Genomic DNA, 18,663 nt, shown 5'->3' with positions numbered 1-18,663 from the left:
TGGCTCTGTGTTGACAGCTCAGAGCCTGGAGCCTGCTTCGGATTCTGTGTCTCCCTCTCTCTCTGCTCCTCCCCTGCTCATGCTCTGTCTCTGTCTCAAAAATAATAAAATAAAAACATTAAAAAAAAAAAAAAAGAAAAAGAAAAATCTTATCTAACGCCTAACACAGATTGCTAAGGTCCTTCTTGTTTCTATGCTCAAGGCCAATGGACAGAATTTTTCAATTATCTTTTCAGCGACAGAAAAGTCCAAGCTCTTCTAAGATACTACCACATAATGGGAAGTCAATCCTAGCTAATCGTTCAAATCTGAAGCCATGTATCTGATCCTAAAGTAGTTTCTGTAATACCAGCTCCTGGGCCTTATGGCCATAATAAAGGTATATCTCATACACAGTAAAATCCACCAATCTCAAGTTTAAATTTGATAAGCTTAAACAAATATTTACTTCCATATAATCCTCAATCAAGAGGATTTCCAGGGGCGCTTGGGTGGCTCGGTCAGTTAAGTGTCCGACTTTGGCTTAGGTCATGATCTCACAGTTCATGAGTTCAAGCCCCACATCAGGCTCTGTGCTGACAACTCAGAGCCTAGAGCCTCTGGATTCTAAGTCTCCCTCTCTCTCTCTCTCTGCCCCTCCCCTGCTTGTACTCTGTCTCTGTCTCTCTCAAAAATAAACATTAAAAAAATTTTTTTAAGGATTTCTATTATCCATATTTCCATTATTTCATCCCCTTCCAATCAATACCACTCTTGTCCTCCCAGAAACAATCAAGTTATGGTTTCTATCACTATGTATTATTTTGCCTGTTCTTAAACTAAACAAAATCATATACGTTATATCCTGGCTTTTTTTGCTCAGTTTTTGTGACTCATTATGAATATGAGTAGTTTGTTCTTTTTTACTGAGGAATAATGTTACATGGTAGGAATGTATCACAATATGGGTTATCCTTTCTTCCACTGATGGATATTTGAGTGTTTCCAACTGGGAGCTGTTAAATTAAGAGGCACCCCTCTTCTTTTTTAAGAGATATTTGAAGCTATAAATTTACATCTAAGCATTGTTTCAGCAGCATCCCAGTAAGTTTTGGTGTATATTTTCTTCCATTCATCTCAAAATATTTTAAAGTTTTTACTTATTTTGAGAGTCAGAGAGAGTGCAAGCAGGGGCAGGGCAGAGAAAGAGGAAGAACCCCAAGCAGGATCCATGCTACCAGCACAGAGTCTGACACAGGACTCAAACCCACAGACTGCAAGATCATGACCCGAGCCAATATCAAGAGTTGGACGCTCAAACAACTGAGTCACCCAAGCACCCCATCAAACTGTTTTCTTTCTTTTTTATTCTTAATTTTTTTTTAATTTACATCCAAATATTTTTTATTACGTTTCTTTATTTTTGAGAGGCAGAGAAAGACAGAGCATGAGCAGAGGAGGGGCAGAGAGAGAAGGAGACACAGAATCCGAAGCAGGCTCCAGGATCTGAGCTGTCAGCACAGAGCCTGACGTGGGGCTCGAACTCACATGCCGTTGAGATCATGACCTGAGCTGAAGTCGGACGCTCGACTGAGCCACCCAGGCACCCCTAATTAACATCCAAATTAGTTAGCATATAACCATCAAACTGTTTTCTAATTACCTTTGTGATTTCTTCCTTGACCCACTGGTAATTAAGAAGTGAGATCACAGTTCGTGAGATCGAGCCCCATGTCTGTGCCAACAACACAGAGCCTGCTTGGGATTCCTTCTCTCCCTTCCTCCCCAATCTCCTGCTCACACACTCTCTCTCAAAATAAATATAAAAACAACAACAACAACAACAACAACCCTGCGGCACCTGAGTGGTTCAGTCAGTTAAGTGTCAGACTCTCGATTTCAGCTCATGATCATAAGTTCGTAGGTTCGAGTGGCACACTGACACTGCAGAGCCTGGTTGGGATTCTCTCCTTCCTTCTCTTTCTGCCCCCCCCCAACCCATCTCAAAATAAAACTTTAAAAAGAAAAATAAAAAAAGAACTCTTCCTTTGGGGCTCCTGGGTGGCTCAGTCAGTTAAGCGTCTGACTCTTGATTTCAACTCAGATCATGATTTCACAGTTCGTAAGTTTGAGCCCTGTATCCAGCTCTGCAGAACTTGCTTGGGATTCTTCTCTCTCTGTCCCTCTCCCCAACTCATGTGCTCTCTCTTAAAATAAAAATAAACTTTTAGAAGTGTGTTGTTGAGTTTCCATATGTCTTTTTTTTAATGTTTATTTATTTTTGAGAGAGAGGAAGGCAGAGTGTGAGTTGAGGAGGGCCAGAGAGAGAGGGAGACACAGAATCTGAAGCAGGCTCCAGGCTCGGAGTTGTCAGCACAGAACCTGAAACAGGGCTCAAACTCATGAACCATAAGATCATAACCTGAGCCAAAGTCAAACACTTAACTTACTGAGCCACACAGGTGCCCCTCCAGATATGTCTTACGACATATTATTTGAGCTCCTCTTCTCTCATTACTATCTTCTTTTGTATTAAACAGATGTTTTCTAGTATATTCTTACTTTTTTGTCATTTATTTTACCATCATTTTTTATTTTCTTAACAAATGCCAAGGGAATATAGAATTAGCATCTTATAACAATCAAGTCTGGATTAAAAACCACTTAATTTCAGTAGTATATAAAAATGTTTCCCAGGGTGCACCAGGGTGGCTCAGTTGGTTAAGCTTCTGACTCTTAGTTTCCACTCAAGTCATGATCTCATGGCTGTGGAATTGAGCGCTGTGCTGGGCTCTATGCTGAGTCAGCCTGCTGGGGATTCTGTCTTTCTCTCTCTGAGCCTCCCCTGCTCATGCTCTATCTCTCAAAAATAATTGATTTTTTAAAATGTTTCCCCTATATAGTTCCATTCCCTTCCTCCTCCTTTATGCTGTTATTATCATACAAATTTACACCTTTAAATGTCATGCCCATCGACAGAGATTTATAATTATTGCTTTGTACCAGTCTTTTAAATCAGATTGGGGCGGGGGGAGGGGAGTTACAAAATGTAAAAAATATACTTTTACTATATTTTTTATTTAACTCTATAGTTGTCTTTAATGTGCTCTTTAGTATTTCATGTTACTGTCTAGTTTCCTTTCATTTCCACCAGAAGAACCCACTGTAGTATCTCCTGTGAGGCAGATCTGATAGTAACAGTAGCTCAGGATTTGTTTATACAGGAATGTCCTAATTTCACCATCACTTTGAAGGGCAATTTTGCTGAATACAGAATTCTTGACTGACTCTCTTTTATCTTTCAGCACTTTGAATATATCAAGCCACAGCCCTCTAGCTTCAATGGCTCCTGATGATGAATCAACTGTCACTCTCACTGAGAATACTTTGTACATGATGAATTACTTCTCTCTCGCTGCTCTCAATATTTTCTCTCAGGACAATTCAATTATGATGTATCTAAGTTTGGATCTCTTTGAATTCACCATTGTAGTTTGAACCTCTTGGATATATAGATTAGTTTCCTCATCAAATTTGAGGAGTTTTTGGCCATTATTTCTTGAAATGTTTACTGCCCCTCTCTCTATCTTTCTGGACTACCAGAAATCAGTGTACTTTCTGGTGTCCCATAGCTCTTTTCATTCTTATTCATTCTTTTTTCTTTCTGTTCCTTAGAACAGATCATCTCAACTGATCTGTCTTCAAGTTCACAGATTCTGGCCTCTGCCTGTTCAAATCTGTTGCTGAATCTAGTGAATTTCTCATACATATATAAATTAATATTTTATATTTGGTCAGACATTGTTCTCAAAATTTGCATTAGTCTTCAGACATGGTTGCCTTTGAACATATTTAAAATAGTCACATTTTTTCTTTGCACATCCCATAATTGTGTATAGAACAGCAGGTATTTTTTTTGAGAGTGGAACAACATCTTTATTTTTTTAAACAATATTTTTAATTATTTACTTAATAATTTAAGGTCTTCTTTTCACATTTACATGTCACTCAAGGAACAGGAATTATTTTTGTGAGTTTTATTAATACATTTAATTTGCAACAAATTTATAACAAATTTCATATTTTTATATCTTCACACTTTTAAGAGTAGGAACACAAATATTTTTAAAAATATAACACGGCAATTCTAGAAATCAGATTCTCCCTTCTTCCCAGGATTTAATGTTTCATGTAACTATTGCTATCGTCTGGGACTTTCCTGAACCAATTCTATAAAGTTTGTATTCTTTGTCATATATGACCACAGAGAAATCTCTCATCAGTCTGCTTGGTGCTCAGCTAATTACTGAAGGCAGATATTTCTACATGCCTGGAAGCAATAAACCTCCCCGTCTTTGTCAAAGTTCACTGTGCATGTGTTTTGGGGCACACCTTCAACACCCTGCTAATCTGCTAGGCAGTTTACAACTGTCTTATATGATCTCACCTTTGCTTCCTGCTTGCACAGAGCCTGAAGGTCATAGACGTGAGAGAGAAGGATCTTCTTGGGTCTTTCCTGAGCATATGCATAGGACTGGGCATGTACACAGCCCTATATATGTACACGACTATCTAGATTTCCATGAAGATACAGGAAATTTTCAAAGCCATTACTATGGAGACCTCATTTCCCAGCTTTTCCTTTTAAGTTTTTTAGTTAGTTTTTGCCCCAACTGCTATCTACTACTAGCAGGGAGTTGCACTGTTCAACAAGTACTTCTGATTATTTTTGGACATCACCCCTACATAAAAGGCTATTCACACTGGGCAAGCTCTGAGTCAGGTTAAAGAAGCAAGTGGGTGTCAGGTTTTCCAGGGAACCACCTAATATGCTGAATATAATTCTCTGGAAATGGGGCTTTTGAAGGACCTCCAGCCTCCATCTACTACCTGTAATGGCTGCCAAACTGCTGATATTCAATGTGTTTCTGACCTATTGGTTTTCAAGGCTATCATGGGGAGCTGGGGACGGAAGAATGCAAACAGTGTAAATTAAAAGGCTACAGTGCATTGTCTTTACCAATATTCAGCCTTTTTTCTTGTATAAACGCTTTCTAGATTACTACAGGCCTTTGATAAATTTCCGGAGTTCTGAGTTATTCTGACATTTTCTGCAAGTATTTGTGTTGCTTTTATGGAAGAGGTTCCTATTCTACCATTTCACTGACATTCCATCTAAGACACTACTCTTAAACCACCATGCTACAGTGCCTGATACACAAGTGATTTATAAAAAATATTCAGAGTTTATTTTGTTCATAAAAATCCATTTAATTGTCTTAAATTAAGGGTACATTTAAATTTGGGAAAGAACTGTGGACAGAGTACTGCATAGAGATCCTAGACCCTTGGTGATATCAAAATCAGTTTTAGTACCTGGTCATTTCTGGAAATAGATGGTCCATGGAACCCTTGCCCTTCTCCCACTTAGAAAGAAATGATAGCACATTAGAGTCATGCAATCCACTGAGTGGGTGGGGAAAAGGAACAGGTTATGTGGGGCAGGTTATGTGGAAACCATTATAGCTCTCTGTGAAAACTATATCAATGACTTCAGCTTCTCTCCTGTAGATGACGAAAAAACTGACACTTTGAACTCTCTTGTTCTTGCCTCTTTTCCCTATACCACAACTGAACTCCCCATTTCTGTCTAGCTGTTTTAGATTGATTAAAATTCTCCAAAAGAGCTACATAAAACATCACTGCACTCGCTTCTACATACAGCATAATTCATGGTCAAGTTATGATCTCTCCTACTCTCTTCCAGAATCTTTCTTATTCAGGAAGAGGCAAGGTGAATGACACTACTGGAATGTCTGTTCTCTCATACCTCACTGCTGACCAGACAAATCATTACTATTTCTCAGGGCCAGCATGTACCTTTACTCAGATGGCCTACTTATATGACTCCATTAAGGACATTTTATGGTTTCCTGATTACCATAATATACATTACACAATTTTAACAAATTTATCCTTGAAAAGAATAAATTGAATTAGTTTTTATTTAAAAGTATTAAACAAATAGCACTGTGTCCTTTAATTTGGAAGTCTGTATACAATAGTCAAAAAGTAGATTTTAATTTGATATTCTCATTTTTGTGTTTGGTTTGCTTGATGGTGAAAAAGAATGTCAGGGATTTCCATAAGAAAATCCAAAATTTTTTAGTTTACCATCAACTATTGTTGGCAATCAAGTTAAACTGTTGCCAGTTTAGCTAAGAGCCACTAAAACTTTTTTATACAGATACTCTCAAAGGAAGTGAAAAATATATTGTACTTCTGCAGTCTACATCTTCTCTTTTCATTAAAGTATTATTATCTTTGACCTCTTATTCAAAATCTGAACTTGATTACCTTCTTCCATCCATATATTCCACTTCTACTTAAATAATCTCTAATTCCTATTTCATTTTCACATGTCTGCACACTATTTATGGTCATTATAAAAGTTCTGAATCTACTACTAATCCATTTTCAGCTATTCCAATAGTTTTCATTTTGCAATGCTACAATGTTCTAATTTAATGGCATCCTTTTATCCTAAACCCATCAGAGAACAGTAAGTGGTGACAGATGTGGAAGGAGCAAAAAAGCTGAATACTTGCACTGACACTAATATACTGTAATACAATTATTTCCTGTAACAAGTCTGTTCCATCATTGCCTCAAAATACAAATGAACTATGGAATTTCTTTTTCTTGAGAAAAAATGAAATTTAAGAAGTTAATCGAATGTGATTTCTGGGTTGTTGGTAATATTCTACTTCTTAATCTAGGTGGTAGTTCCAGGGGTGTTTTCACTTTGTGATAATTCATTGAGCTATACATTTTGGGGGGCACACTTTTCAGTATGCATGCATGTTATATCCCAAAATAAAAGAGCTTTCAAAAAGTTTATTATATGGAAGCTCTGTGCTGGCCAGAAAGGAAAAATAGATTAAAAAACAAGAAGAATTTAGAAATGATCAAAGTAGAAATAACACAGTATCATTTTGCTGATCATTAATAACATTACACTTTGTACAAATTGATAATAATAAACCTACAATCAGCTTTCACAAATAATATTTTAAATGCCAAAGGAACATACAAACAATGTGAATAATGTTTACAGAAAGCAATATTTTCAATAGTAAATACAAGAAAAGTTTCTTCGCTTAGTTATACCTTAGCAGGATACTTACCAATTTTTTAAATTTTCAAAATTAATAAACCCATTGTAATAAATAAGAGCATATCTTAAAGGAAAAAAAAATCTTTCCTTAAAGCTTTTTTCAAAGAGAGCCTCTTAGAAATAATTTTGTAAAAGACAAAAAAGCAGGTTTAAGATATTCCTTTTATTTTCCAAAAAACTGTATTTCTCTCTACCTACAAAGGCCAGTTTGCACATATTATAATTTGAAAAACAGAAGCTAAGCTCAATTAGCATTTTTCTCTCAATTTAGAAATACAATCTCCCAAATATGTGTATTCACGTGAAATATATAAAAGCTGAACCTAAAAGTTTTACTGCTAGTACACATACCAAAAAGCCATATGTGTAAGTCTGGGGGTCCTGAAAGCACAGATGTGTCCTAGAGAACTTCTACTGAAGCTTCTCTGGGCAGAAAAACTTATTTTAAATCACTACATATATATTAGAAAATCCTCACTATGCAGCAATGGTCTATCTAAGGCTAGAGCTACAGCAAGCAACAGTGTGGTTTCCATTAAGTGGCAAGTGCTTATGAAGATGTCCTCCCACAGAATGTGAAATATGGCGTTTTATGATTTAAGGGGAAAAGACACAGAAAAAGTATCCTGCTTCATTCATTTCTAAATTTCAAAGTAAAATTCAATGAACTAAAGAGTGGGAAGAAAAGAAATTTAACATTTGTAAACAGATATTTTATATGTATCATTATTATCTGACTTTACCCCACAATTTTGAAGGCAATATTTTGAAGAAAAACTTCTTCCAATAGTCACAAAACCTTCTTCAAGAGAAGAAATGACACTTGACTGATTACTGAAGCCAGGTTATCTCTAACTAGACTACCCTACCTCTATCCCAATTTTTCTATCTCCTGATTTATTCTTCCACATTAAATTATGTTTCATTTGGAGTAAAAACTATGGCCTAAGAAGAAAATAGAAAAAGGTATCAATATTTAATTCTATATAAATAATGGTAAGTATCATTTTGTTTTTTTGTTTAAAAATTTTACCAATGTTTTACTAAATGCCTATTAAATACCAGGTGTCTTACATACATTACTCCTCTCAGGATTTATTAATAAAAATGTACCAACACATATATACACACAAACACCATATATCCACTTAATCATATAAAGTTCACTAGAACTAATAAGATCTGAAAATGATGTTAGGATATGGTAAGAAAACAGAAGAGAACAAAATTATGATATCTCTATTTTAAAAAGGTAAAAAATTAAAAGATGAAATATGGTAGAATACTAATATCTACTGCTTACCAGTTTTTCTCTGAACGTGTCTTTTCCCAGCTTCCCTGAAAGCAACCATGGCTCTGAAAAAAGCTCTGAGAACTGCCCATCGGAAAACCGCTACAGGATCAATTCCAATCATCCCAGAGATAAATGCATTCTTGCTACTTCTTAGAAGAGCTACAATGTCAGGGCGCATATGATCTGTATTTTTTTCCCGGAAATCCTACATGAAAAAAGTACCAATGTTATTTCTGAAAAAAATAGAAGACAATGGGTGACATGTCTGAAAAGTGGCTAAATAAGGACTATAGAAGTGATTTCTGTTCTAGGTAGCTAACTGGATCAGATACCTTCTATAAAGTCCCATCCAACCCTAAAACTACTGAATTCTATAATACATTTCATTTAGAGTGAATATTCAATTATTTTATTGCAGCTTGTTAAACATTGAGCCTCTCTGAAGGGGTATTATATAAAATGACCAGAGAGTTGAACAATAAAAAGGAGGCAGACATAAGACAAGGAACAGTGTTCTAAGCAAAGGAAACACCTACTACCCACAGGTGGTGATGAACTGGACAAGTTAGGAGATAAGCAGTAAAACCAGGGGCTGGAGCATTCTGGGCAAGGGTGAGAGTGGTGGAAGATTTGGCAAATAAATAGGTTACATAAGCCTGAGTTGGGAGTTTGGGTTTTATTCAAGTGTAAAGGAAAGCCAATGGAAGGCTAATGACATAAGCTAAATGTTGTTTTATAAACAACACTGGATGTTGCAGAGGGAATGAATTTGTGCAAAGAATTAAAAAAAGGAGAACAGCTACTACAATATTCCAGGTAAGAGCTAATTGTGACTTTAGACTACATTGGTGGTAATACTGTAAAGAGAAAATAGTTATTGCATTTGGGATATGTTTTGGAAGTAAGGCTGGTAATTTGCTGGTGGATTAGGCCCCAGCGAGAAAATGAGGGAATAAGCGTAACACCTATATTTTGGGTTTAAGTAACTAGGTGGATAGAGGTGCCATATTGATATGGATAAGCACAGAGAAAAGAGAAGGTTTAGGGAAAGGAAATGAGACCAAGAGATTAGTTTTGTACAAGTGAAGTCTGAGATGGTGAGGATAAAGATAGCAGTAAGTAACATTTATTGAATGGTTATTATGTACATGGCACTCCTCTGAGCATTTTACATGTGCTATCTCATTTAAGCTCATTTCATCCACCTAACAACTCCTTAAGATGGAGAATATTACTATTATTCCTATTTTATAGATGAAGAATCTCAGTCACAGAGAGGTTAACTATCTTGGTCCCTATCACACAGTAAGTAGAACAGGGATTCAAAGACAACCACTCATAACCACTGTACTATGTCTGCATACAGACATCAAGTAGGCAGATGAATATATGCATCTACGAATCCTATACAGACTTCAGAAAATACATATGGATATCATTATCCACAGAGTTTTTTAAAGCAGGATAGTATTACCTAAAGAGCATAAACAGGCAGTAAAAACCACCTGCCAATGGAGGTCGGAGGGAATATCAGAAGAAAATGGGTTAAAACACTCCACACAAAGATAAAGAGGACAAAAAGCTTATACTCATGGAAGAAGGTTCTAGACTGATATGTATAGTCCAACACACCCAGATTAAAGGATTAAAACTTGGTGAGTAAATCACCTGGAGTTGGTGCAACTTCACAGAACAGCTCTAACTCAGACTTCTACGAGGAGCACGCCTAGTATGATGTTTTCTAGAAGGCAGTTTGGACTCATCCTATTAACTTTTAGGGGTTTCTTTTCCTGTTCTTTGTTCTCTTGAGAATAGAAGAGGGAAAACAAGCCAGAAATCTTGGTCCTTGGCTTTCCCCTAACCATCTTTTGAGCAAAAGTATATATTATAAAAGTTAGTAAAACTGAGTTAGAATTTACAAATTCAAATCACCACCACCACCAGCAGCAGCTAATACCTACAATGGGAGACAAGATGCCAGGCACTAAGTTAAGGACTATACATAACTTATTCAATTCTAACAAGTACTTAATAACACAGAATAATTATAAACCATACTTTACTGATAAGTAAATAGAAAGATAAAGAAGGTCAAACTACAGGAACTGAAACACTAGTCTGTTCTATACCAAAGACCGTCCCATCCTATTAATAACTATATGGTACGACATAAAATTCTAGAAATCTTTTCCATGATGACTGTTAAATATTGATGGGAGACCTTCATTTTCCAAATGCAATGGTCTCATATGTCTTCAGAGTTCCAGATTTCTAAGTACATTTCACAAACTGATCATATCATTCTTGACATTTTCTTCTTGGTTTCTATAACAACACATCTTGTGATTTACTACTTACCTTTTGTGCTGTGCATTCTCAGTCCCTACTGCTGGTTCCATTTTTGAAATTCTTATCTGATGTAAGGTGATTGATCTCAACCATAATAATGACCTTAAACACTATCTATATGATGAGGCCCAAATCTGTATTTCTACCTCAGATCTTTCTTGTTTGAGATCCACTTATACATCTTAAAGGGATCTCAAACTTGAAAGAGAATGAGCAAGACTAGTATTACTTAAATGTTTGTAAGCATTCACCAGTAAAATCATGTGGGCCTGGAATTTCCTTTGTGGGAAAGATTTAAACTACTGATTTAAATTGTTTAACAGAAGTGGGAATCCCGGGTTTGCCTGTATTTTTAGTGTCAGTTCTGATGATGTGTGTTTTCCACGGAATTTTCCATTTTCATGTTAACAAGTTTATTGGCAAAATATGTTCAGATCTTTTTAATATCTGTTGAGTATGTAGTTAAGTCCTCTTTTTCTTTTCTGATATTTGTAATTTTTAAATATTTTTCTGTTATCAGTTATTTTCTATTACCTTTTACTTAGATTATTTTCTGTTATCTTTTTAAGAAACTAATTTTTGGCTTTGGTAATTTCTCTCTTGTATGTTTGTTCTCTACTGCATTGATTTCTGATCTTCCCTTTATTATTTCCTTCTAATTTGGAGGAGTAGGGTTAATTTCCTGTTCTTTTTTTAGTTTCTTGAAACGGAACGTTAATTACTTTCAACCATTCTTCCTAATATATGCATTTAAAGTTATAAATCACTGCTTTAAATGCATCCTACCAATTACTATCAAATCTGCAAATTTTGATATGTTGTATTTTCATTCATGCTCAGTTTGAACTTAGTATTATATTGTAATTTCTTTTTTGACTCATGGGTTACATAGATGGACTGTGCTTAATTTCTGAACACCCAAAGACTGCCTACTTACCCTTATAATATACCAAGCAGGTCAGTTTTTAACAATGCTTTTCAATTTTTCTGTTTTTACTGATTTTGTGTCTGCTTATTCTGTTACTAAGAGATATGTATAAAAATCTACAACCAGATGGATTTTTCTAGTTCTACTTTTGTTCTCACTTTGCTTTTTATGTACTGAATCAAATCATTAGGTACATGCAACTTTTGATGATTGTGTCTTCCTGTCAAACTGGCCCCTTTTATTGTTATGAAATGTGCCTCTTTATCTTTAGTAATACTTCTTGCTTTAAAGTCTACTTTGATAATAACATAATTATACATCAGCTTTCTTTTAGTTAGGGTTTGTGTGGTATATATTTTTCCATACTTTTAATTTCAACGTATCTGATAATATGGATGAACAATCCATACAAGTGTATATATAATTCCATTTATCTGAAATTTAATAACAAGTAAAACCAAGGATAAAAAATGAGGATAGTGGTTACCTCTAAGTGGGGGAGAATGAGCTGGGGAGGGGCCTGATAGAAATCTGTACACTTTAGATTTATGTATTTTATACACCTCACTATATATAGCTCAAGATTTCTGGTTTTTGTTCTAAACTGTATTTTTAAAATCTTTTTTTTACATAAGATAAAACTGACATGTAATGTTTAAGGTATATAATATGTTAATTTGATACATTTATACACTGCAGTATGATTACCACTATAGCATTACTTAACACTTCCATCAGGTCATTAAATTTATCATTTCTTTTCTATGGTGAGACCATCTAAAATCTAGTCTCTTAACAACTTTGAAGACAATGCTATTATTACAATGTTAATTATAATTGCAATGCTGTGCATCAGGGCTCCAGAACTTATTCATCTTCTAACTACAAGTCTGTATCCTTTGTCCAACATCTCAATTCCTCCATCCCCAGCCCTGGTAGCCACCACTCAATTCTGTTACTCCTTTTTTTTTCTTTTTCAATATTTATTTATTTTTAGAGACAGAGTGTGAGCAGGGGAGGGACAGAGAGAGAGGGAGACACAGAATCCCAAGTAGGTTCCAGGCTCTGAGCTGTCAGCACAGAGCCCCATGCAGCACTTGAACTCACGAACTGTGAGATCATAACCTAAGCCAAAGTCAGGTGCTTAACCAACTGAGCCACCCAGGCACCCCTATTCTGTTATTCTTTATGTTTGTTCTAAAATCTGTTCCTTCCTGTCTTTTCCATCTCAGGAAACAGCACCTCAAATTCACCCATCAGTTACAGTCAGAAGTCACTTACTTTCAACCTATCTGATAGGTTAGAATAAATCAATCAGGTTTTACTGATTACACCTCCAAAATTTTTTCTTAATCATCTAGATCTCCTACATCTCTACTGTCACCCTGGTGGTTCAGTTTACCTTAACATTTCACCTCAACTATTTATTTATTTTTTTTTAATTTTTTTGTTTTTCAACGTTTATTTATTTATTTGGGACAGAGAGAGACAGAGCATGAACGGGGGAGGGGCAGAGAGAGAGGGAGACACAGAATCGCAAACAGGCTCCAGGCTCTGAGCCGTCAGCCCAGAGCCTGACGCGGGGCTCGAACTCACGGACCGCGAGATCGTGACCTGGCTGAAGTCGGACGCTTAACCGACTGCGCCACCCAGGCGCCCCTCACCTCAACGATTTAAAAAAGCTCCTAACTGATCTCCCAGCTTCCTCTCTCATCCTCTGCTATTCCTTCTCCTCAAAGGAATCAAAGCAATCTTTAAAAAACACGAATCACATCCTGTTTAAAATCTTTTTATTGCTCCCCATAATAAGTTCAACAAAAAACAAACACCTTTAACTTGTCCTAAAAGCTATGAATTAACTTGCTGTCCATTCTCTAAATTCATTTCATGCCACTATCTCCCTTGCTTACCATAATCTAGTAACACTAGCCTGTTTTCAATTATTTTAACATACTAATTCTTTCCCAGCTCATGTCCTAGAATATTCATCATCTCAACTCCTCGCCAAGGTAATGCTTGTTTCAGGTTAACTCTCAATATTTAAGTTTTCAGAGAGGTATTCATGGATCTCCAAATTCAAAATCCACTATTTGACTACTATCTCTCATAGAACTCATTCATTTATTTATAGCAATACCCATTTATCTATATTACACACACACACACACACACACACACACACATACTGAGCCAAGAACAGGTCTGTCTAGTTTATCACTAAGCCATTCCAAACACCAGGGACAGTGTCTGACACATAGCCTGTATTTAACAAACACTTCCTAAATAAGTGAATCATTGATGAATGAATGAGTGATCTCAGTTGTGACTCTAATCTCAAGACCCAAGAGAAAGCTTATTGCTCCACTTTTCTCCAAAACATCACTGCCTTGCCTGGGAAATTATCTTAAATGGTAGGCTTAAATATCAAGTGGTTGAAGGGTAATGGGCTCACTAATTACAAACAGGAAATAGACACAATTATGAAGGTTCCCCTCTGCAGGAGTTAAGAGTTTCAATATATGCATTAGGAATGCAAACTCACAAATACCTAATGGTGCATGAAGACAAAATCTTCTGTCAAGCTTCATGGATATAGGGAAGAGAAAAATTCATCAAACCACTTAATGAAATAGTGGGTTTAAGAGATATTTATGCTACCTATTCTTTTATATTCAAAAAACTATTTGAAGGGACTGATATCAAGTTTATCTATAGGAAGAAGCCAAGAAAAATATCACATAAGACAGTAATATATTGCAAGGTAGGATACGAGGGTTAGTAGTATTCTTACAAAATGTCTCTAATGGTTACTGATCAAGAGCTTCCATAAACTACAAAGAAAGCAGTGTGACAGGAATGATAATACAGTAAACACACTTTTACCCTGAAGGCATTTTAATGAGAAATTTACTGACCTTTACCCCATATTTTACTTTCCCGGCATAATGCTTTATAATGAAAGCAGGCTCCATCACAGCTGGAAATTCAATGTAAGAATTCTCTTCATGTTGATGCTTAAATTTATCTAGCAATGTTTGATTTGTAGCCTGTGGAAAGCTGAATTAAAAACAAAAGCAAAAATACTAAAGAAAGATGCAACAGTTAATAATCTTAAAAAAAAAAAACCCTCATAATTACATTGCCATCTAACACATTTAGCAAATTACAAAGAGCAAATTATATTCTCTAATCTGATTCTTATAACAAGCTAAAAAGTGAATGTAACAAGGATTGATGTTTTATAGATGAGGGATCAAAATTCATGATTTGCCCAAACTCACACTTGGCAAGTAGCAGAACTGAGAAATAAACTCAAGTCTTTAAACTTTTAGCTTAGGTTGCATTGTGTGACACTACCATTAAACTCACCAAATAAAACTCAAATGATCCACTGTTTGGGGCCAAGAACTTCCAAAAACAAAATGATCTCCCAGTTTTGATAGATCCTTTAAATCCATAAGTCATTTTCTGTTTTCCTATTTCTTGATATATAAATTAAGTAGCAATTTTCATACCTATACCAGTTACTATATAATTTTATACTATATCTATTATTATTTCAAATATACATCAATGGGTTTATACTCACTGATGAGCATTTCATATCTAGGGATCATTCAAATGATACCTATTAAAAATAATTACATGATAGGGGCACCTGGGTGGCTCAGTCGGTTAAGCGTCTGACTTTGGCTCAGGTCATGATCTTGCGGTTCATGAGTTCGTGAGTTCAAGCCCTGCGTCAGGCTCTGTGCTGACAGTTCAGAGCCTGGAGCCTGCTTCAAATTCTGTGTCTCCCTCTCTCTCTGCCTCTCCCTCACTCGTACTCTCTCTCTCTCTTCTTTCAAAAATAAATAAACATTAAATTAAAAAAAAAAAAGAAAAAGAAATAAATACATGATAGCAAATACAAGAATATAAAAGTTCAGAAGAGGAAAAAATCACTAGTGGTTGGAAATAATGGAAAGGTTTAACGAAGATACAGGAGGCAATTATGAGCTAAATGTTAAAGGTGGAGTTTCTTAATAAAGGAAATATCACTGACAAAACGGAAGAAGCAAGTATCTTTCAGAGAATAGTTTCATTTAATAGTAGCTGAAGTAATGAGAAATAATGTGACATGAGGTTGTAAAGATGATGAATACAAAATCTAATGTGTAAAAATGATTCCAAAATTATAACGAAAATAATTATGTAAATGTATTAAAATGAACGCCTTTGGTGTTAGTCATTGTTTAGATTACCAGTTCTGTCAGTGACCTTCAGTAAGCTTCAAGAACCAGCTAGCTTCCACAAATGAGTACAATGAGGTATCACAGTGTTAGCAGAATCAAATAAAACTAGTAAAAACATCTAACACTAGCTGGCATCCTATAGGAAGGACATAAATGTCACCTCATTTCTTAAGTTGCCAACACTGCCATTTTTCTATCCACCTAGGCCTGCTTTTCCATTCAATACCAACCCTTCCTCAAAATATCTCCACCATCCACCTCTTCCTGTCCATTCTAGAACTCTAAAGCCATTCTAGAATGAACTATAACTCTTACAATTTCAAACAGAGAGTACAGCAACAGCCTCTACAAGTGTCAGTGACTTTAAACTTTGTTTCAAGTCACCAAAGCAAAATAACAAATTTTCCTAGAATACTGCTTTAATCATGTGCCTCCCTACTCAGGAAAATTTATGGATCACCAAGGCAAAGAGACAGAATCCAAGCTCCTAACCCTAGACAAACTCAAACTCTGCAAACTTAATGCTTCACTATCCACAGCACAGGATGCTTTTCTTCAGAAAGGATACTCACACCTCATGGTCTCTGGATAATCCCCTGGGTAATCAAAAAGCTTATGATTTTTTTCCTACTTTTAAATGGAGAAAAAAAATTTTCAAAGGAAAACATATATGAAAACAGTTTTTATTCCAAACAAGGAAAGATAGAAAGGGAAGCTCTCCACATTTCCTGCATTCAATACACACCTATGGATACACACTACAATATCAAGCAAAAGAGCTTGGAACAGAGACAAATATCATACATTATTGTGCATGTCAAAGCTCTTCCATCTAGTGTTCCCCAAAGGCTATCTGCCAGGATAGCCTTAGTGCCTCTCTGTGTCTTTAGCTTGCAAAAATACCAAGGCCTAGACCCCATTCCTGTGATTCTACTGAACTGACCCTAGGGTGGTGATGATCAGTACTACTTCCAAGTTCTCCAGGTAATTCTTATGGGCAGGCAAGACTCATGAAATGCTGTCCTAAATGAATGCACTGATCTTAACTTCATTTTGTTAAAAGAGTCTGGGGTCGAAGTCTCAGATTCTGCATTTCTAACAAGCTTCAAGGTGCTGCAAGTCCTGCCATCAACAGATCACACTTTGAATACTGTAGGAAATACTGGTAACACTCCTAACATCCTGCTCATACCTAACTTTGCTTATTCTACTCCTTCTTTCTAAACTTCGCACTGCATCCTTTACAATCAAGCTTAAATAACTTGCCCAGGCCAAACAGCCCAGAGATAGCAAGACAAAATTAAACAAGACTTCTGACTTCAAACCCATTCACCTAAAGCAGTAAAATAACACTGAATGAAGGAGAAACACCACTAAGGATAGATTTCAAGTTATACGCTCCCTATAGAACAAAACAGTTCTTAGAAGAAAACTACTTTATAAAGTGGTCCCCAAATAGCTCTTCTTAAATGTGACTGTTTTCAACCCATTTTGGCAGAGAGAAAACATTTCATGCCTTTGCATCTTCTGGGATGTTAACGCATAGAGACAAAGTGGTCCATTTACAAAAGGAGGTAAGAACAACAGGACTGATATAGAAATGAAGAAAATTATACTAGGGTTTATAAAAAAAAATTTGTGGAGGACTGAATATAGAAGTATAGCTGAAGGGACAATTAAGAGGTTATTCAGTCCAGTCTCCCAACTACAGATGATGCAAAATAATTATGATTTTGGGAAATTTTATTACTTTATAAAGCAGCTGCTAATCAGCTCTACTGACTAGTAAGTTCTTCCTTACATTGAGCTAAAATCCGTCTCTCTGTAATTTCTGGCCACATGGCTTACACCCAGGAACTTTTGAGTAATGGCAAAGAGTTGACAGTCTCTTATTGGGTAATATTTATATCTATGGGAGGTAGCAACTGACCAGGAAAATACAGTCTTTGTAAAGTAAGATATAAACTCAAAATATTTTGAGTAAAGAATGATAGGCCAGGCAACAACCCTTTTCTCCCATGTTTTAATTATATACTATCTCAACTGCTACTTACAACCACCTTAAGATACATAGCACAAAGCATTATCATTTCTCATCATCATCTGCTTTTTACATAAAAAAAAAACAATGACCAAGAACATTCAGAGATTTGCCAAAGGCAGTTAATAGAGATGGAATGCAACCTTGAAATTCTGACTCTACAGCCTGAGCATTATAAAGAAGCTTTATAGGACAATACTTAAAAGCACAAGCTAATTAGTTAGAAATACCTGGAGTACCTGAATCTCAAATCCATCATTTGATACCTGTATAATCTTTTTCTAGAATTGCTTACACTTTGTTCTTTTTGTTATCATAAAATACCTCAAAAAAAGAACTGCATTTTAACATCAACCACAGTAGTTCTCAACACCGAATATCATAATCACCTATGATGCTTTCCAAAATAAAATACACCAGAGGTAAGGTATGTGAGCACAGCTAAGAACCACTGACCTTACAATTTTATAAAAGATAGTATACGTTTCAGGACATATAGAGCAATACAAAAAACTTTTACGCAACTTTGGATATAAAATATTTTTGTGTTAATTGTATTTTAATTCATTTAAATTAATGGAAACAGACTAGTGATAAAGTAGGAAGATGTAACTGGTAACATTCTCCTTTTCAATTTATTTTGCAATCTGCTGTATTACT

The 18,663-nt window shown here is 35.7% G+C and overlaps 1 protein-coding gene and 1 long non-coding RNA gene across 16 annotated transcripts in view; both read right to left on the bottom strand.

Annotated features, from left to right (window-relative positions):
* The window catches only part of MYO9A (myosin IXA), a 281,021-nt gene that overhangs the window by 155,582 nt on the left and 106,776 nt on the right, over positions 1 to 18,663 (bottom strand). For all 15 annotated transcript variants that reach the window (XM_053223780.1, XM_053223782.1, XM_053223778.1 and 12 more), the window contains 2 exons: positions 14,643 to 14,784; positions 8,460 to 8,655 (listed from right to left, as the gene is read on the bottom strand). In XM_053223780.1, the coding sequence (XP_053079755.1) occupies positions 8,460 to 8,655; positions 14,643 to 14,784 (338 nt within the window). The remainder of the gene's footprint in view (positions 1 to 8,459; positions 8,656 to 14,642; positions 14,785 to 18,663) is intronic.
* On the bottom strand, positions 12,690 to 14,636 carry LOC128315902 (uncharacterized). The gene is made up of 2 exons (XR_008299053.1): positions 13,392 to 14,636; positions 12,690 to 13,142 (listed from the first exon to the last, which is right to left on the bottom strand). It is a non-coding gene; the product is annotated as an uncharacterized LOC128315902 (long non-coding RNA).

The sequence above is a fragment of the Acinonyx jubatus genome, chromosome B3 (assembly GCF_027475565.1).
Source record: "Acinonyx jubatus isolate Ajub_Pintada_27869175 chromosome B3, VMU_Ajub_asm_v1.0, whole genome shotgun sequence".
Classification (NCBI taxonomy): domain Eukaryota; kingdom Metazoa; phylum Chordata; class Mammalia; order Carnivora; family Felidae; genus Acinonyx; species Acinonyx jubatus.
The sequence above is the reverse complement of the archived record's forward strand: the minus strand, read 5'-3'. Positions and strand labels throughout refer to the sequence as shown.